The sequence below is a fragment of the Cetorhinus maximus genome, unplaced genomic scaffold (assembly GCF_964194155.1).
Source record: "Cetorhinus maximus unplaced genomic scaffold, sCetMax3.hap1.1 HAP1_SCAFFOLD_145, whole genome shotgun sequence".
NCBI lineage: Eukaryota > Metazoa > Chordata > Chondrichthyes > Lamniformes > Cetorhinidae > Cetorhinus > Cetorhinus maximus.
The window spans coordinates 858,887-877,153 of record NW_027596139.1 but is presented as its reverse complement, the minus strand read 5'-3'; the positions used below and the strand labels follow the sequence as shown (position 1 = coordinate 877,153).

General features: G+C 44.3%; 1 protein-coding gene across 1 annotated transcript in view; it reads left to right on the top strand.

The window, feature by feature from the left end:
- Positions 1–18,267, top strand: part of LOC144672924 (NACHT, LRR and PYD domains-containing protein 3-like) — a 305,162-nt gene that overhangs the window by 16,546 nt on the left and 270,349 nt on the right. Inside the window, 3 exon segments of the mRNA XM_078534937.1 lie at positions 2,797–2,883; positions 3,245–3,424; positions 14,752–14,907. Coding sequence (XP_078391063.1) covers positions 2,797–2,883; positions 3,245–3,424; positions 14,752–14,907 — 423 coding nt within the window.

The window sequence follows — 18,267 nt, the reverse complement described above, 5'->3', positions numbered from 1 at the left end:
CTAAATAAAGTGGGGGACAGCCCTTCCCTGTCAACGAGGAGAACAGGGACACTTCAACTTTGTTAAGGGGAGAGAATAAAATTTCCTTCTTGTATAAAATCCAGGGGGATGGATTTTAAAGCAACAGTTAGCAGAGTTTCACAATATAATTCACTCCGAGGTGTTATACAGAGTAATGTTATGCACAGAGTTATGAAGGACATGGAATCACTCCTTTAATTCTTGGAAAATTGGGCCGTTCTCATAAAAGCCCCAGAATTAACGAAGAACAGAAACGAGACAAGTTTCCTCAAACTTGACCGGCCAGTCACTGAGCTTCAGGAGAGTAATTCTGATCATCAGGGATTGAGGCCAAAGTGGGGGGCATTTAGAGGCTGCACAGACAACTCTCTATCTAATAAATATTGAGAGGGATGAAAGTGGTATACACCAGTAGTTAATTTAGTGATAGTGTATTGTTCACCAGTTTACACTGCTCACTGTTTCCTTTTCCCTTCAATTGAAAGGAAAATCGGGTGAGCTGTAGTATGGGCGGGTGATCCAAGATCACCCATCATACACTATCAACTAAAGATCAAATTACCCCCAATAGATTTAATTTACAGTAACAGTAAAATCTCTGCATTGATTTCTGATGTTGCTTCCATGTTTCCTGTGATATTGGGAAAAACAATTGAATCTGATCTGAGTTTTTATTCAATGTAACTACATTTCGGGGCTCCCCGAAGGAGGGAAACAGAGGCAGCGGAGGGAGGAGGCGAAATTGCCAAGAATACTGGCACCGGCAGTGTGTCAATTTCAAGATGCCGATGCTCGTTTCATCGTGAATCACCAAGAGTAGGCGGGTTGGGACAGGAATCTCAAGTAAGACAGTTGAGAACTTCGTTCAGCAGATAATAAGGTTTGAGATTTAAAGTTCTAAAGTTGTGGACAGTTTACCTGTTCATCTGAAGGAAAGTGGGCACAGAGTGGGAGCCACACATGGCTGCCACAGCCCGATAAGAAGGTCAGTGGGGTAGGCACTTAGTAAGGAGGTGCCTTGGTGCTGTGGAGGTGGCAGGGAGAGTGGAAACCCAGGATTTGAATGGGGTTGGCACTCCCAGCAGTGCGGAGGGAAACTCAGGATTTGAATGGGATTGGCACTCACAGCAGTGTGGAGGGAAACTCAGCATTTGAATGGGATTGGCACTCCCAGCAGTGTGGAGGGAAACTCAGCATTTGAATGGGGTTGGCACTCCCAGCAGTGCGGAGAGAAACTCAGAATTTGAATGGGGTTGACACTCCCAGCAGTGTGGAGGGAAACTCAGGATATGAATGGGGTTGACACTCCCAGCAGTGCGGAGGGAAACTCAGGATTTGAATGGGGTTGGCACTCCCAGCAGTGTGGGGGTAAAAGAGGGAGAAAGGCTGCCATGAAAAATTGAGAGGCCACCTTCCCAGAAGGAAGGCTCCAGCTGTCAGATGTTGGATGAGGGGCAACACCCTCCGCAGGGAGGGCAGAACCCCATGCATCAGAAGGGCATAGGAGAGGAAAGAGGGGCAGGAAGGCAACAGAGGCCAAACATTCAATACAGGAACTGTTGCTGAAGACGGAGCTATCAAGGCCCAGTGATGGTGGATATTGTGACTCTTCAGGCAGTGCCCACATACATCTGTGTCCTCAATGCTGAATACCTCACAGCGCTGGTCACAGTTATTGTGGCATTGAACTGCTTCACTTCTGGCTCCTTCCAAGGATCGGGTGTGGACCTTAGAGACATGTCACATGTGGCTGCTCACCAGGCCATCTCACAGGTCATGGATTCACTTTTAGCTAGAGCTGGACAGCGCATTCATTTAATAACAGGGAGGCCTTGCAGGGACACGGGGATTCCCCCAGGGGCAGAGTATCACTGATTGTACCCATTGGCCATCAAGGCACCCAGTGACTGACCAGGGAGATCCATACAGGAAGGGCTTCCACTCCCTCAATGATTCGTCTGTGACCACAACAAAAACTTCCTCCTGTGCACTCACTTTCCTGGCAGCTGCCATGATACTTCATCCTCCAAAGTGTGTGTCCTAGAGGATAACGGATATTCCTCGAAGTGATGTTACTGAGCTCTCTGTGGGAGTCCCAGAAAGAGGCACAATGGTTGGACAACCATTGAACAGGACATCAGGCTTCTGAAGATGTGATTCCAGTGCCTGGACCAGGCAGGTGGTGACCTCCAATCCCCTCTTGCAAGTGTCTCTGTCAGTGTGGAAATCTGCTGCATTCTCCATAACATGGCTCTCCAGAGAGGTGTGGACCTTGAGGAGAATGAGGCACTGGGATGACACAGCTCATCGAGGGAACAGCAGGCTGTGAGAGAGGAGGTGAAGGGAGAGGACGCTGAACAAAGTGGAGCCCCTGCTGCATGATGAGGTGGCTTCCTCCTGCCCCCCTCGGGGAAGAGGAACTCGCCCCCACCCCTTCCCTCATGGCCTCCAGTTTGGCAGTGATAAAGTGAGGGGATTCCCTGCCCTGGGTACCAAGCCTCGGGCTTCCCTGTGACATCTCACTTCACTCTGGTGCTGTGGGAGGCTTTGGTACAAACTCCTGATCTCTCCCTCAGGACAACCAGCAGCCTCAGTGTTGGCTGCCAAGTGAACAGGAAATCTGTCTCCATGACAAATAATGATGTCCCCATTTAAAAATCATAACTTTAATCACTTTCCCACCGGTTGTGGGTTTTGAACCCAAAATAATCCTGTTCCTTGCCTCCATTGTGAAAATTCAGCCTGTTTTAATGTGTTTCTCACGTCTCTGTTTAGACTAAGTCATAATAATCTGGGAGATTCAGGAGTGAAACTACTGTCTGCGGTCCTGAGGAATCCAGGCTGTAAAATTCAGGAACTGGAGTAAGTACCAGACTGTGTGAGTTTGTGTTTATAATAAAGGGATGTCTGACACTGTATTTTATTATTGGTTTCAGGATTTTGGTTATTAATAGCACTATGTACGTTATTATGAGTATCAGTAACAGGATTAATATTAATCAGTGGGGTGAAAATGGACATGGAAATGGCAGGGATGTAAAACAGGTAAAATCACATTTTCTGGTGTCTATAGGAACACCTGATATTGAGGACTATTGAAGTAGATCCATATCGCAGATGACCGATGCAATGCTGACTACTCTGCAGCTCCATTCATGTCCAATTTCACCCCCGCCTGTATTTTGTCCAGATTTCCACTGTTTTCTCTCCCTCTGATCTCCAGACTGTGTAACAACACTCTCACAGTTTCTTGTGCTAAGGATCTTGCCTCCGCTCTTAGTACAAACCGGTCACTGACGAACCTGGACCTAAGTAATAATAAACTGAAAGATTCTGGAGTGAAACTTCTGTCTGCAGCTCTGAGGAATCTAGGTAGTAAAATTGAAAAACTGAGTTTAGTACATAAGAACATTAGAAATAGGAGTAGGAGTTGGTCATTTGGACCCTCGATCCTGCTCTGCTATTCAATAAGATCATGGCTGATCTGCTTGTGTTTTGAATTTCACATTCCTTTGCCTAACAAGAATCTATCCAGCTCCGCCTTAAAAATATTCAATAACCCCGCCTCCTCCACCTTCTGAGGCAGAGAGTTCCACAGTCTCACAACTGTCTGAGAGAAAACAAATTCTCATATCTGTCCTTAAATGAAAAACCCTAATTTTAAAAACAGTGACCCCGAGTTCTGGACTCACCCACAGGAGGAAAAATCTTTTCCATGTCCACCTCATCAAGACCATTCAGCATCTTTTACACTTAAATCAAATCACCCCTCACGCTTTTAAACTCCAATTCAAACAAGCACAGTCTGTCCAACCTTTCCTCACAAGACAACCCACTCATTCCAGGTATCAATTCAGGAAACCACCTATGAACTGCTTCCAACGCATTTACATCCTTCCTTAAATAAGGAGACCAAAACTACACACTATTCAAGATACGGTCTTAGCAATGCCCCGTATAACTGAAGCATAACATCCTTACTTCTCTGTTCAATTCCCCTTTAATAAAGGACAGCATTCCATTAGCCTTCTGAATTACTTGCTGTACCTGCAAACTAACTTTTTATGACTCATGTACTAGAACACCCAGATCCATCTACACCTCGGAATTCTGCTGTCGTTCTTTGTTTAAATAATATTCTACTTTTTTATTATTCCTGCCAATGTGAACAACTTCGCATTTTCCCACGTTATAATCCATGTGCCAGATTTTGTTCACTCAACTTAGCTATATCCATCTGAAACCTCCTTCTGTCCTCTTGACAACATACTTTCCAACCTATTCTTTGTATCATCTGAAAATTTAGTGACCATGCCATCACTCCCTTCAGGTAAATCATTGATGTAAATTGTAAAAGGCTGAGAGCCCAGCACAGATCCCTGCGGGACTCCACTCGACACTTCCTGCTTTTCAGAAAAAAGACCCATTTATACATCCTCTGCTTTCTGCCAGCCAACCAATCTCCTATCCATGCTAATATGTTACACCCTACACCACCAGCATTTAATATCCACAGTAACCTTTGGCATGGCACCTTATCAAATGCCTTCTGGACATTCAAGTACAGTCTGCCTACGAGCTCCCTTTATCCACAGTGCATATTACTCCTTCAAATAATTCCCAATAAACTGGTTAAATCGGACGGGAGTCTCAGCGTCACCGCGCGCTATTCAGATTTTCAGATTGGCGGGTGTGCAGCCAAACTGTCAAAGGCCTATTGAGGCCTTTAAGAAAGTAATGAAAGTAGTTCAGAATGCTGCCTGTCCAACCTTAAGGTTGGAGGGCAGGCAAAGAGTCCAGGTGGCCTTCATATTTTTCATAAAACCTCATCCATGGGCGGGATGAGGTTTCATGAAGGGTTTATTAATTAAATCAAACATTTTAAAACATTTGATAAACACTGTCTCATGAGGGGACATGTCGAAATAATTTTTTGTGTCTTTAATAAAAACTTTCATTCCACAATTAATCTCGGTGAGGCCGCTCTGTGCCTCAGGGAGATTTCTGCCTCTGTCACCCGCGCATGTGTGAAAGATCGCACGCCCCGACTCAGGGAATCCCCCCTCCCCACTCCCGCTGCCCCCACAGGGAGTGTTCAGCGCTTCGGGGGCGTGCGTCATTCTGGGTGGGCTTTAATTGTCCCGCCCACGTAAAATGGCGGCACAGCCTCGATCTGGGGCGCCCATCGGGATCGCGCCCGACCCCACCCAACCCCCATCCCTTTCTGCCCAAGATTTTCCTTTCACAAAACCATGCTGACTCTACCTGATTACCCGAGTTTTTCTCAGTGTTTAGCTATCACCCCCTTAATGATCAATTTTAACAACTTCCCCACCACAAATACCAATAGTTTCCTGTTTTGTGCCTCGCTCAAGGTTTTAAAGTTTCGGGTTATTTAATTTCAAACTCTTAGTTATTTTTATTTATAGATCTACCTTAACTCCCTTCCACTGGGCACTTACCAGCCAATCAACGCACTGGCTTCCTGTGACGTCACAATCGCCTTTACCCCACACTGCTGCCTGACAGCAGCTGAAAGGGTGCATTCCTCAGCTCCCGACTGCCCCCTGCAGCTCCGCTCCCACTCCCAGCAAGGTCGGCCGCTCTGCAATCCCTGGTCTTTATTTACAGGCGCTTCTCAGAACCTAACTGTCTCCCGCAGCTCTGCTCTGTCTCCCAGCAAGTTACCAGGCTGTGGAATTATGTTTATAATAACTGCATGTCTGATGCTGTAAAGTATTATGATTATCAGTAATAGTGTCACTAATAAACACTGCACATTATCATTACTACAAGTATTAGTGTTATTAATAAACACCCCGGATTTACTCTGATTCATGAAATGTTTCTCTCTATGATCTCCAGCCGGATAGTAACAGCCTCACATATTCATAGCTCCGCCCTCAGCACAAATTGGGCACTGATGAGCCTGGACCTGAGTTACGACAAACTGCAAGATTCAGGAATAATACCTTTAAAAATCATTTAAAGTCATTCTCAAAGACATGAATCAGAATTAAAAACTGGACAAAACGATTATGGCTTCTACAATTCCCATGGTGGAATTTCATGGCCCCTCTCGCCAGCGGGATTTTCCAGACCCCGCCGAAGTCAATGGATTGTGAACGGCCCATCCTATTTTACAGCCCCTCCCGTGCAGTAAAATTCCCCCCCATATTGTATTCTTACATTTTTAGCTTAGCTTAATTTATCATTCACATTATAGATCTTTAAACTAAAAAGCTTCTCAGTTTGTAATAAAAGTGTAAAACATTCACAAATATATTGGTAAGGCAGATAATAAACTAGCAAAATGAATCAGCTATCACAGTCTGTGGCTCCCACTAACCCAACAGTAAAATTCAGAAACTGTGTGAGATGTTGTTTCTGATAACAGGATGTCGAACTCTGTACGGTATCATTAGTATCAGTCATGGTGTCATCAACAACAACATCAACTTTCATTCATATAGCAGCTTTAATATAGTTAATTGTCCCAAGACACTTCACAGGAGTGTTATCGAACAGACTTGGGCAGCGTGGAAAATGAGATATTAGGACAGGCAACTAAAAGCCAAGTCAGGGAGGTAGGTTTTAACGAGAGTGTTAAAGGAGAAGAGAGGGGTAGAGAGGTGGAAGGAATTAGGAAGGGAAATCCAAAGCTTGGGGCTGAAGAGCTCAAGGCGCAGCTGCCAATGACAATAATTTCCATATTTAATAATCTGAAACATAAACACGTTGTTATTATTAGTATTGGGAATAGTGTTGTTTAAAATAAAACTTATTAATAGGCACATAATTAGCTTGGCAGCGAAGTTAAAGCCCAAGTAATAAAAGGGACTGTGACAGCATGGATATAAAGTTGTCTGAGTGACAGGAAACAGAAAATAGTTGTTAATAGTTGTTTTTCAGTTCGAGGAAGCAGACAGTGGAGCTCTCCACCGGTTGCTTCAGGACGAGCAGTATTACATTTCTTGATATATGCTAATGACTTAGACTTGGGTGCACCTAAAAATGAGGCACCAAACTGGTGAAGCTACAACCCAGGACAACTTGCATGCCAACTAATGGGAGAAGAACATGATCCCACAACCAACCGATAAGATCAAAGTTTTGTACACCTGTCACATCCAGTTGTGAATGGTGACGGGCGATTAAACAGCTCACTGGAGGAAAAGGCTCCACCAATATTCCCATCCTCAATGGGGGAGGCCAGACACGTCTGACGATTATTGGCTCAAACAGTCCAATTTAACTGGGTCAGACCCATTCTTAGACCATTAAAGTTGGCTTTCCCCATATTAATTATTCTTACTCTGGACTGTTCTTTGTTTTATCCCATAGTCAGCTTAAACCTTATGATACAGTGATCACTCCTTTAGACTTGATTCACTTGGCCCATCTTATTCCAAAGAATCATGTCAAGCTGTGCATCCTTTCTCACACTGGAAACACGCTGCTGTAGAACAATTTCCTTGTCACTCTAGGAATTCTGGCCCCTCTCTGCCTGTCACATTAATATAATCCCAGTCTATATTTGGAAAATTAAAGTTCCCCATTATAACTACTCTATAATTCTTGCACCTCTCTGGAATTTCCTTGCAAATTTGTTCTTCTCCATCTTTCCCCTAGTTGGTCGCCTAGAGACTAGCAATGTAATTGCACCTTTTTTGTTCCATAGATCGAGCCATATAAATTACGTCCTTGTCCTCTTTGGATCATCCCCTTTCTCCAGCGCTGAAATATTCTGCTTAATCATTCCAAATACCCCATTCCATTTTCTCCCTTTCCTATCTTTCCTGAATACCCTACATTCAGACCAATCTTATTTACCACACTCCATGCATTCACAAACATGCTCTGTAACCCTGATTTAGACTTTAGTGTCTTCTCCCTTACTCTGCACAGACTTAATAACTTATTATTTCCTACTCTAGTGCTATATATTTCTCGCAGTATTCCTTGGTATTCCTCTCTGTTATTACCTGCTGGTTCCCACACTCCTGCCAAGTTAGTTTAAACCCTCCCCAATACCAGGAGCAAATCACCAGGAACTCAGCTCCAGCTCTGTTCCGGTGCAATCCATCTGGCCTGTAGAGGTCCCACCTCCCTCAGAGCTGCTTACAAAGTCCCAGCAATTCTAAATCCCTTTCCCCTGCACCATCTTTCCAGCCACTAATTCATCTGCTTACCCTCCTATTTCTGTGTTCACTTGTGTGGGATACAAGGAGTTATCCAGAGATTACTGCTTTTCAGGCTGCGCTTGCTAATTTCTTACCTAGCTCCCTAACTTCTGTCTGCAGGGAAACAGTCTCAGTATAGGCTACTGAACTTTAAGGACTGATGCTTCACTTAAGGGGTTATGAATCTTTGGAATTCTCTATCCCAGAGGGTTGTGGATCACCATCGTTGAATAAATAATTCTAAGGCTGAGATGGACAGGTTTTTGGTCCCTCATGGGATTGAGCAACACGGGGAGTGGGTGGGAAAGTGGAGTTGAAACCCTAGGTCATCCATGACCGTATTGTCTGAGCAGGCTATTCCGTCTCTTATTTCTTTGTTCTTGTGCAGCAAGACCAAGAGAATTTGTAGGCTTGGCCTGATAAGTGGCAAATAACAAATGCACCACACAAGAGCCAGGCAATTACCATCTCCAACAACAGAGAATCTAACCTCACCACCGCTCGACCACCACTCCACCCACCTCCCAGCCCATAGAGGCTGGGAATTCTGCAGTGAGTAACTCACCTCCTGACACCCCAAAATCTCTTAAATATCTAGAAGGCCACAAGTCAGGAATATGAAGGAATGCTCTCCACTTGCCTGGATCAGTGCAGCTCTAACAACAATCAAGAAGCTCGACACCATCCAGGGGAAATGAGCATGCTTGTACAGAATCCCATTGACCAACTTAACATCCATTCCCTCCACCACTGACCCACATTGGCGGCTGCATCACACCAAGACTCCTTCAACAGCAAATTCCAAAACCGTGGCCTTTATCACCTGGAAGGACAAGGTCAGCAGATGCATCACAAACTGCAAGTGCTCCTCGAATTCACACACCATCCTGACTTGGAACTATATCCCCGTCCCTGCACTGTCACCTGGTCAAAACATGCAAGTGAAGCTTGAGATTCAACATACAGACGTGTTCCATATGAGTCTTTACTTAGACACCCATTTAATATAATTAATCTTCCACCTTGTGCAGCTCTGCTGCTGTTTCTTTGAATGTCTTTTACATTTCCCTTGAACCGTTAGCACATGAGGCAAAAACGCTGGAAATGAATTGAACTTATTCTGTGTTGTCCTTCCATTGTCACCCTTTGCAGGAGGCAGTGAACTGTTAAAGGCCCAGTAATGTCCTCAAAATAATGGTGAAATATTAATTTTGTGATGCACCATCTTAAAATTCATTGAAGACACATACACAGCAAGGTGATATGTCACAATAAAATATAACCCTGTGAAACCCAAGTGCAATGAGATGAACCTTTTAAAGTGATGATGGGGGCTCCTACGTTGTGCTCCCCCTGCGCTTTCAGCTGAGGTGGAGGCAGGGTGCTGACCTTTCTCCTCCGAGGATTTCAATGACCATGGTGGTTGTCCTCTGGTTTCCTGAGGTCTGGAGGGCCCCAGCATACTGAGGGCCTCCTGCACAGATAGGCTCTGTTATCGTGGGTTTGTGAGGTGCTGGTGTTCCGGTCAGAGCAGTGGAGGACCCGCTGCCAAATCCAGGAGCACTCTGAGAGGAGCCCCCAGATGCTGCAGGCAGTCTCTCCTATACACTTTCAGGGCACACTGGACCCTCCCTGCTCACCTGAGGAGTCCGAGGACTTGGTGATGACTCCAGTCACCTCACCCCCTCTCACCCAGCCATTGCTCATGGAGGTGGTGATGAGATGCAGGTCAGTGTGTATCTCCAATCGTTGGTCTTCTGGATTGACTGTCCATCAAGATCACCAATCTCTCAGTACAGGATGCCTAGGGCACACATGCCCAGGACAAAGCAATACTCATCGCTTGGATTAACGCCTGCATCCTTTGTGTCTGGTTACACACAGCTTCTTTATGTTAACATACCTCATGCTGCAGTTCCAACATCTGCTACCTTGTTGAAGATGCTGGTGACATGTCATCAGCCTGAAGCTTGACATTGCCTTTCCCTCCCAAAGCCCTCCGAGTGTGTGACCTTGGCTATTACTGTATCCATCAGCTGCTCGGGCGTGTCTGTGCTGTTCACCAGATTGTGACTCCTTTACTAATGGAATGTGATTATCTCCCGACGTGATAGTACCTGCACTGGTGGAGGGTGCGACGGGAATAATGTGACGGTGCACCCTCTGAGGTCCCCTTCTCGTCCTCAGAGGTGGATGGCTGTCACCCGGTCACAGCCCTCGATCTGTGAAAGAAAAAATAGTGTTTCTAGGGAAATGTTTGTTTTGTGCTCGCCAGAGGGTCTCCTGTGTCCATCCATTAGGGCACTCATTCTCTCAGCTCCACAACCCACCTCAACATCAGTGATTGCCCACCTTGCCTCCAGATCTCCCAGTTCATGTGTCTGAATTTCCATGGGTGGAAGGATGAGGAGATCTGGGCTACAGTGACCCATCTTGGCTCAGTCCCTCTCGTCAGCTGTTTTCATCTGCAAGCATAGAAATCTTCATGTAACTGGCCCATCAAAGACACACACTAGCCTATACTGGTGGCAGCCTGACTGTCCCGCATGGCACCACATGCATGTCTCCTGCATGCAGCACTCATCAGCGTGCAACCCTTGATCTGTCTTCTGCCATTTCAGCTCTTCATTCAGTAACCAGTGCTCCCTCGCTGGTCCCTCCAGAGTTGCTGTTTTTGAAAGTACTGCTGGCTGCCTTTACGGATGGCGCCAGCATTGTCTGAACCAGGACGTCCCCTGTCTGCACCCCCGAAGTGGACGGCTCCTCCCACCTGTCAGCTCTGATTAAATCGCATTCGTAACTCTGACTACCCTGACCCTCCGTCCACACACCCACTTACAATCTGATCAGGCCTTCACCGCCTCCGGTAAAATTCCAGTCATTATCTTCAGCCCCATCACAAACTCCATTCCCAAGCCATTGACCGTCCCAAACCCCTCCCTAGCAACCCGAATAAGGACATGGGAATCCTGTGCTTTTGTTTTGTATCATCATCCTTTTTCATATTGTCCTTTCCTTGCCACCCTCCCATCCCCATTTCCCTGTTGCTTAAAACCTGCTGATTCGCTGATTTTTTTGTTCAATTCTAATGAAAGTGCATTGACAGAAACACTTAACTCTTTTTCTCTCTGAACAGATATTGCCTGACCTGCTGAGTATTTCCAGCATATTCTATTTAGATTTCAGATTTACACCAACGATAGTATTTTGCCTTCTAGATAAATGGAAGTTGTTTCTTGAATTTCTCACACTATATATTATTATTGTCATTAATGCTCTTTAAAACAATGACTTTACCCTGATCCCTCTTATCTTTCTCCTTCTGATCTTCAGCCTGCGTCATAACAATCTCACAGCTTCTTGTGCCGAGGATCTCGCCTCTGCTCTCAGTACAAACCGATCACTGACGGATCTGAAACTTGTAATAATAAACTGGGAGATTCAGGGATGAAACTATTGTCTGAGGCTCTGAGGGATCCGGACTGTAAAATACAGAAACTGTGGTAAGTACAGACTGTGTGACATTGTATTTATAATATCAGAATAGTAAACAAAACAATGTCAGCACTGTTACTGGTATAATAAATAAATGCTGTCCAATTTTATTAGTGCCAGTGATAAAGTTATTAATTTTTGAGTAAATCTACATTTACTCAGATTCATGTTATTTTTGTCTCCAGTCCAGTCCATGGGATGTCAGTCCCACAGATAGATGATCTGAGAGTGCGGGGGAATAAAGTGATGATTCACCCTCTGAGGAGCCCTCCTCCTCCCCAGAGGTGGACGGCTGGCCCCAGGTCACAGAAGTCCTTGATTTGCGAGAGCGAGAATCGTGAATGGAGGGAAATGCATATTAAAACACATCCTTCGGATTATTGTTTGTGACCAGTGATGGACAAATGAACAAGATGTTTTGTGGTCAGCAGAGGCTCTCCTGTGTCCATCCATTAAGGCACTTATTCTCTCAACTCCACAACGCACCTCAACATCAGTGATTACCGCCCTGCCTCCAGATCTCCCAGTTCATGTGTCTGAATTTCCATGGGTGTAAAGTTGAGGAGATCTGAGACACAGCGACCCATCTTGGCTCAGGCCCTCTCGCCAGCTGTTTCATCTGCAAGCATAGAAATCTTCATGTAACTCGCCCATCAAAGAGACACACTAGCCTATACTGGTGGCAGCCTGACTGTCCCGCATGGCACCACATGCATGTCTCCTGCATGCAGCACTCATCGGCGTGCAACCCTTGATCTGTCTTCTGCCATTTCAGCTCTTCATTCAGTAACCAGGGCTCCCTCGCTGGTCCCTCCAGAGTTGCTGTGTTTGAAAGTACTGCTGGCTGCCTTTACAGATGGCGCCAGCATTGTCTGAACCGGGACGTCCCCTGTCTGCACCCCCGAAGTGGACGGCTCCTCCCACCTGTCAGCACTGATAATATCGCATTCGTAACTCTGACTACCCTGACCCTCCGTCCAAACACCCACTTACAATCTGATCAGGCCTTCACCGCCTCCGGTAAAATTCCAGTCATTATCTTCAGCCCCATCACAAACTCCATTCCCAAGCCATTGACCATCCCAAGCCCCTCCCCAGCAACCCGGATAAGGACATGGGAATCCTGTGCTTTTGTTTTGTATCATCATCCTTTTTCATATTGTCCATTCCTTGCCACCCTCCCATCCCCATTTCCCTGTTGCTTAAAACCTGTTGATTCGCTGATTTTTTTTTCAATTCTAATGAAAATGCATTGACAGAAACATTAAACTCTTTTTCTCTCTGAACAGATATTGCCTGACCTGCTGAGTATTTCCAGCATATTCTATTTAGATTTCAGATTTACACCAACGTTTAACCTACTAGATCAATGGAAGTTGTTTCTTGAATTTCTCACACTATATATTATTATTGTCATTCATGGTCTTTAAAACACTGACTTTACACTGATCCCTCTTATCTTTCTCCCTCTGATCTTCAGCCTGTGTTGTAACGATCTCACAAGTTCTGCTTTCGAGGATCTCGCCGCTGCTCTCAGTACAAACTGGTCACTGACGGATCTGAACCTTGATCATAATAAACTGGGAGATTCAGGGGTGAATCTATTGTCTGAGGCTCTGAGGGATCCGGACTGTAAAATACAGAAACTGGGGTAAGTACAAACTGTGTGAGATTGTGTTTATAATAGGATAGAAAACAAAACAATGTCAGCCCTGTTACTGGTATAATAAATGAACGCTGTCCAATTTTACTAGTGCCGGTGATAAAGTTATTAATTTTAAAAATCTCCATTTACTCTGATTCATGTAATTTCTGTCTCTAATCCAGTCCATGGGATGTCAGTCCCACAAATGTTTCTGCTGAGGGTGCTGGGGAATAAAGTGATGGTGCACCCTCTGAGGACCTCTCCTCCTCCTCAGAGGTGGGCTGTCCCCCGGTCACAGGAGTCCTTGATTTGTGAGAGCGAGAAGAGTGATTCGAGGGCAATGCACATTACAACACACCCTTCAGATTATTGTGTGTGAACAGTGATGCACACATGAACACGATGTTTTGTGGTCAGCAGAGGCTCTCCTCTGTCCATCTATTTAAACACTCTCTCTCCCAGCTCCATAACCCATCTCACCATCAGTAATTGCCGCCCAGCCTCTAGGCTTCCCAGCTCCAGCGCTTCACCTTCCATCAAAGTCCGGAATGAGCCTAAGATGGTGCAGCCTGACTGTCCATCATGACACCACAGGGATGGGTCCTGCATGGAGCCATTTGGTCATCACAAATCAACTCTGACTGGGCCCTCCAGAGAGGCTGACATGTCTCTAACAGCCAATGCTGCTGCCTGGGCGTTGCCAGTGGCTGGGAGGGAATGACCTTTCTACCAAATTCACTTTCATCATAAGCCATAAGTGAAGTTGTAAGCTTCACCCTGTGTGCAGCACTCACGGCCATTATCCTCATCCCCACCACAAACTCCATCCCCTGATCACTGATGTCCCATGTCCTCTAGCGACCCCGGGCAAGGACTTGGGGATACTGTGGATGTGTCTTGCAAGCAGGGAAATTATCCCTTTGAGGTCGTGACCCTAGAATTACAGCGAGTATGACGTGGTTCAACACCCAATAGAACAATTGGGAAGTTAATGGGTTTAATTTCCCGCTTCATTATCCGCGGGAGCTCTTCAACGTTTGCGCGTGCCCGCCAAAGGAAAATTCGCACGAGTGCGCGATGATGTCAGGACGCTCGTCCGACATCATCTCGCCCGATTCCCCGCCTGCTTGGGTCAGGCACGAGCCCTCCTGCGGGACTCTGGGCTCTGTTTCTCCCTTCACAGATACTGTCTCCCAGGCTGACTACTTACAGAACTTTCCTTTATATTTCACATCCACAGCATCAATTATAGATTGCTTTCATGGTTTGAAGTTGTGTTTCTTGAATGTTTCACACTGTATATTATTATTTTAATTAGTTACATTCTTTGAAAAAAACTGGAAATTTATTCTGATTCCTGTTATTTTTTCTCTCTCGAACCCTCCCCCCACCCCCCAGTCTATGGGGCAACAATCTGACAGATTCTTGTGCTGAGGATCTTGCCTCTGTTTTTAATCGCTCACTGACAGATCTGGACCTGACTGCTAACGAACTGGGAGATTCAGGAATGAAACGACTGTCTTTAGCTCTGAGGAGACCGGACTGTAAAATACAGAAACTGGAGTAAGTACTAGACAGTGTGAGATTGTGTTTAGAATAAATGAATGTTTAACAATATATTTGTGCACTGTTACTAGTATTAAAAAACACTGTCCATTATTATTAGTGTTAGCTATGAATAAAAGGAAACATTTAGTTTGATTCATGTTATTTCTCTCTCTGAACCCTAGGCTATGGGATGCCAGTCCCAAAGATCTTTGTGTCTCGGTTGTAGGGGAATATTGCGAGGTCTCCCCTCCTCTTCAGAGTTGGGTGTCTGTCCCCGGTCACTGTGGCCATTAATTTGCGAAAAAGAAAAAAGTGATTAGATGGCAAAAGTGAGGAAAAGGTCTTGGGGTCGCTCTGTTAATAACTGATGACATTAGCACAGTAGTCAGAGATGACCTTAGTTCAGAAGATCAAGATGTAGAATTAGTTTGAGTAGAAATAAGAATTAGCAAAGGTAACATGTCACTTTTTTATTCAATCATGGGATCCAGGCATCACTGGCTAGGCCAACATTAATTGCCCATCCTTAATTGTCCTTGGAAAAGTTGTGGTGAGCTGCCTTCTTGAACCACAGCAGTCCATGTGGGAGTAGCTTATAGGCCCCTAATACCTTCACACTTTCGGACAGAATATACAGAAAAAAACATGTGCGCCTGTAAGAATGGTGCTGCAATAACCGCGTGTTATTTTAATCTTCACACATGTTGGATGAAGCAGAATGGCAAAGGTTTCCTGGAAGATGAGCTCGTAGAGTGTATTCAAGACAACTTCTTAGTCAGTATATCCAAGTACCCACCACAGAACGGCTATTTTAGACCTGGGAATGTTCAATGAGACTGGAATAATTAATGACATCTTAGTAAAGATGCCTGTAATTAGCATAGTATGAGAGCAAGTCAGAAGTATAAAACCTGATAAAGGTTCTCCAAATATTTATATAGGAAATGAGAACTAAAGTGTGCACAGGTTTCTTCGAGAATGAGGCTGGGAAATTAATATTGGGAAAGGAGGAAATGGCAGAAGTTTTGAACAGGCAATTTGTGTCCCTCTTCACTGTAGAATACACAAGAAACATCCCAAGAATACTTGGAAATCAAGAGGTGAAAAGAAAGGAGGAACTTAAAACAATCAGGGTTCCGAGGGAAAAGGTATTAAGGAAACTATTAGAACCAAAGGTTGACAAGTCCCTTGACTTGATGGCTTTCATCATAGGGTCTTAAAGGAAGTGGCTGCAGACAGAGTAGATGCATTGATTGTGATCTTCCAAAATTCACTGGATTCATGGAAGGTCCAGCAGATTGGAAATCACATGGGGAGAATGTATTAGATTTCTTTGAGGAAGTAACATGAAAATTGATAAAGGAGAATCTGTAGATTTGGTGCACTTGGATTTCCAAAAGCAATTTGATAAGGTGTGACATTAAAGATATAAAAGATAACAAGATAAGATTTTGTAATATAGGTAGTAGCATATTAGTATGTATAGATGATTGATTAGCTAACAACAAACAGAGAGTTGGGGCAAAGGGTCATTTTCGGTTTGGCAAACTGCTACTAGTGGAGTGACACAAAGGCCTCAAATACCTTTGTAAATTACTTGGGTGAAGGAACTGAATGCATGGTAGCTAAATTTGCTGATGGCGCAAAGGTAGGAAAGTAACTTGTCAAGTGGACATAAAGAGTCTATTAAGGGATTCAGAGGTGAAGTGAATGGGCAAAAAATTGGCAGATGGAGTTTAATGTGGGACAATGTGAATTTGTCCTCTTTGGCTGTAAGAATATAAAAGCAGTGTCCTACCTGAATGGAGAAAGACTGCAGACTGTACGGTACTGAGGGATCTGGGAGCCCCAGTCCATGAATCGCTAGGCATGCAGTGGAGCAAGTGATTAGGGAGAAATTTGGTCTGCTGGCGTTTCTGTGGATGCTGTGGCAGAAGCAGTTCCAACGACTGTCTAGTAAACCGAAGACCCTGAGTGTGAATCTCAGTGGTGCCTTAACCCCAATTTCCATTCAAGGCTTTGAAATGTGATGTGTTTACTTCAAAAATACTTTGATGCACAAAAACCCAGCAATCAAAGTGTCCCAACGGAAGAAATCAAGAATTGTATTAGATCAAGGGAAGAGATGTATAAAGTTGCCAGAAAAAGGAAAGCCTGAGAATTGGGAACAGTTTAGAAATCTGCCGAGGAGGACATAGAAATGGAATAAGAAAGAAAAGATAGAATATGAGAGTAAACTAGCAAGAAACACAAAAACTGATTGTAAATGCTTATGTAGGTATGTAAAAAGGAAAATATTAGTAAAAATAAATGTGGTTCCATTACAAGCAAAGTCAGGAAAATTTACAGTGCGGAATAAGGAAATGGCAGAGAAATTAAACAAATATTTTGTGTCTGTCTTCACAGAGAAATATAATAAAAAATCGCTCAGAAATAAAGGAGAATCAAGGGACTAGTGTAAACGAGGAACTGCAAGATATTAATATTTGTTAAAAAAAAAAGTATTCGAAAAATTACTGGGACCTAAAGTAGATAAACCCCCTGAACCTGATGTTCTACATCCCAGAGTGTTGAAGGAAGTGGCTGCAGAGATAGTAGATGCGTTGTTGATCATATTTCAAAATTCTGTAGCCTCTGGAATGGTTTCTGCAGATTGGAAGTTGGGAAATATAACCCCGTTGTTTAAGAAGGAGGTAGAGAGTAAACTGGGAACTAGAGATCTGTTAGCCTGACATAAGTAGTAGGGAAAATGCTAGATTCTGCAATAAAGGATGTGATAATAGAACACTTAGAAAATAATGGTAACATTGGGCAGATTCAACATGGATTTATGAAAGGGAAATCATGTTTAACATACTTGATGGGGTTTTTGAGGATGCAGTCAGCAGAATAGATAAGGGGAGACCCGTGGATGTGGTACATTGAGGTAGCACAAGGATTACAGCCGCAGCTATACACAATCTATATCAATGATTTGGACGTGGGGATTAAATGTAATATTTAGATGTTTGCGGGTGACTGGAAATTAAGTGGAAGTGTGAGTTGTGAGGAGGATGCAAAGATGTTTCGATGGGATCTGGAGAGGATAAGAGATTGGCCAAAACTTGGCAGATGGAATACAATATGGAGAAATGTGAGGTTATCCACATTGGCAGGAAATAACAAATACAGACATCTGTTAAATGGTGAGAGACTGGGAAGCGTTGATCTTCCAAGGTATTTCAATGTCCTTGTTCATGACTCACTTAAAGCTAACATGCAGGTACAGCAAACAGTTAAAAAGGTAAATGTTATGTTGGCTTTTATTACAAGTGTATTTGAGTTTAGGAGTAAAGATGTCTCACTGCCTTGGTGAGACAGCAACAGGAGCATTCT